General features: G+C 39.2%; 1 protein-coding gene across 1 annotated transcript; it reads right to left on the reverse strand.

The window, feature by feature from the left end:
* Positions 1-347: 347 nt before the first annotated feature.
* On the reverse strand, positions 348-1,322 carry LOC311615403 (olfactory receptor-like protein DTMT; the record flags this gene model as incomplete). Its single annotated transcript, XM_084870832.1, has 1 exon — positions 348-1,322. Exon 1 carries the CDS (start codon positions 1,308-1,310, stop codon positions 348-350), a length of 963 nt encoding a protein of 320 aa, XP_084726958.1. The 5' UTR covers positions 1,311-1,322.
* Between the last annotated feature and the right edge of the window lie 312 nt (positions 1,323-1,634).

Genomic DNA, 1,634 nt, shown 5'->3' on the forward strand with positions numbered 1-1,634 from the left:
TCCTTCTTTCCTTTCTTCCTTCCTTCTTCCTATTTCCTTCCTCCCATCAATGATCTAACATGTAAGGTTTAGTAACTAGGAAAAGGATGAACACCCCAAAATTATAGAGAAACTATTAAGTCCTGACTATATAACCATTACCTTATTTAGAGAAAACTCTGCATGCAAGTGGTGAAGGACTATGAAATAAAAGAACATTTTTTTATTTTTTGTTTTTATGGAGAGATAAGTCTGATCTATAGTCTTAGACCTGGATTTGGAGCAAGAAATGGATGGGTAAAAACTTCCAAGGTAAAAAACTTCCACAGTAGCCCGAGGCTTTGGATCTTCTATGTGCTCTGTGAAGTCTAAAAAGTTGATAAAGGTGTCTTTAATGTCCAAAATATGTTTTTTCTGCTGAATAGTTTCCTCAATGCTCCTTTCATGTCCTTGTTTCTCAGACTATAGATGAAGGGGTTCATCATGGGAGTTACAATTGTATACATGATGGCAGCCACCTTATCTCTTTCTGCTGAGTAGTGAGAAGAGGGGAGAAAGTAGACTGCAATGATGGACCCATAGAAGAGGGACACAGCTGAGAGATGGGAGCTACAAGTGGAGAATGTTTTCCACTTCCCCTTGGCTGAAGGAACCCGAAGAACAGTACAACCAATAAGAGCATAGGAGACAATAATAAAGGTGAAGGGTATAAAGATTACTGATCCACCAATGACTAAAATTGTCAAGTGGTTGATTTGGGTGTCTGAGCAAGCAAGCTTTAAAATGGGTTCCAGGTCACAGAAGAAGTGTGGGATTTCTCTCTTATCACAGAAAGTCAAGAGGTTCAGCAAACTGAGATGCAGTGTTGAGACAAGAATGGAGATGACCCATGGGGTCCCAACCAACAGGGCACAATGCTTGGGACTCAGTAATGCAGCATAGTGTAATGGATAACAGATAGCAATGTACCGGTCATATGCCATGGCTGCCAAGAGGAAATTGTCCAGGTCCACCAACAACATAAAAAAGTACATTTGCGAAAGGCATCCTGAAAAGGAGATGGCAGAGCTCTGGCTTTGCATGTCTACCAACATTTTGGGGACTGTCGTGTTTGTGAAGCAGATATCAGTGAAGGATAAATTGGCAAGGAAGAAATACATGGGGCTTTGGAGGTGAACATCATTGATAATGGCCAGGATGATAAGTAAGTTTCCTACCATGGTGACCAGATACATGCACAGTAACAGCATAAAGATGAGTTGCTGTTGTTCAGAATCTGCTGAGAGTCCCAGGAGGAAGAATTCAAAGACAGTTTGGTTTCCTTGATGCATTGTTCTACTGTGTCTAAAATGAAGAAGTTCAACTTTACTATGAAATGGTAACATGACATTAAAGCCATTCAGAATACATTGTACTAGATCATAGAACTAAATAAGACCTTGGAACCACATAGTCATGGGTCGTATTCCCTGCCTACTAAAATACAAGTTCTACAATGGCATACATTATACATTTTACCTATTATGTTCAATGCTGTACACCATTGCAAAGACAGTGACCAGCACATAGTAAGTACTTAATAAACATTGCCTGGATTTATAGAAGAATGACTTAATAAATGGATATTCTGAATTTACCACTCACTATCTTAATAA

The sequence above is a fragment of the Pipistrellus hanaki genome (genome assembly GCF_964339955.1).
Source record: "Pipistrellus hanaki genome assembly, chromosome: X".
NCBI lineage: Eukaryota > Metazoa > Chordata > Mammalia > Chiroptera > Vespertilionidae > Pipistrellus > Pipistrellus hanaki.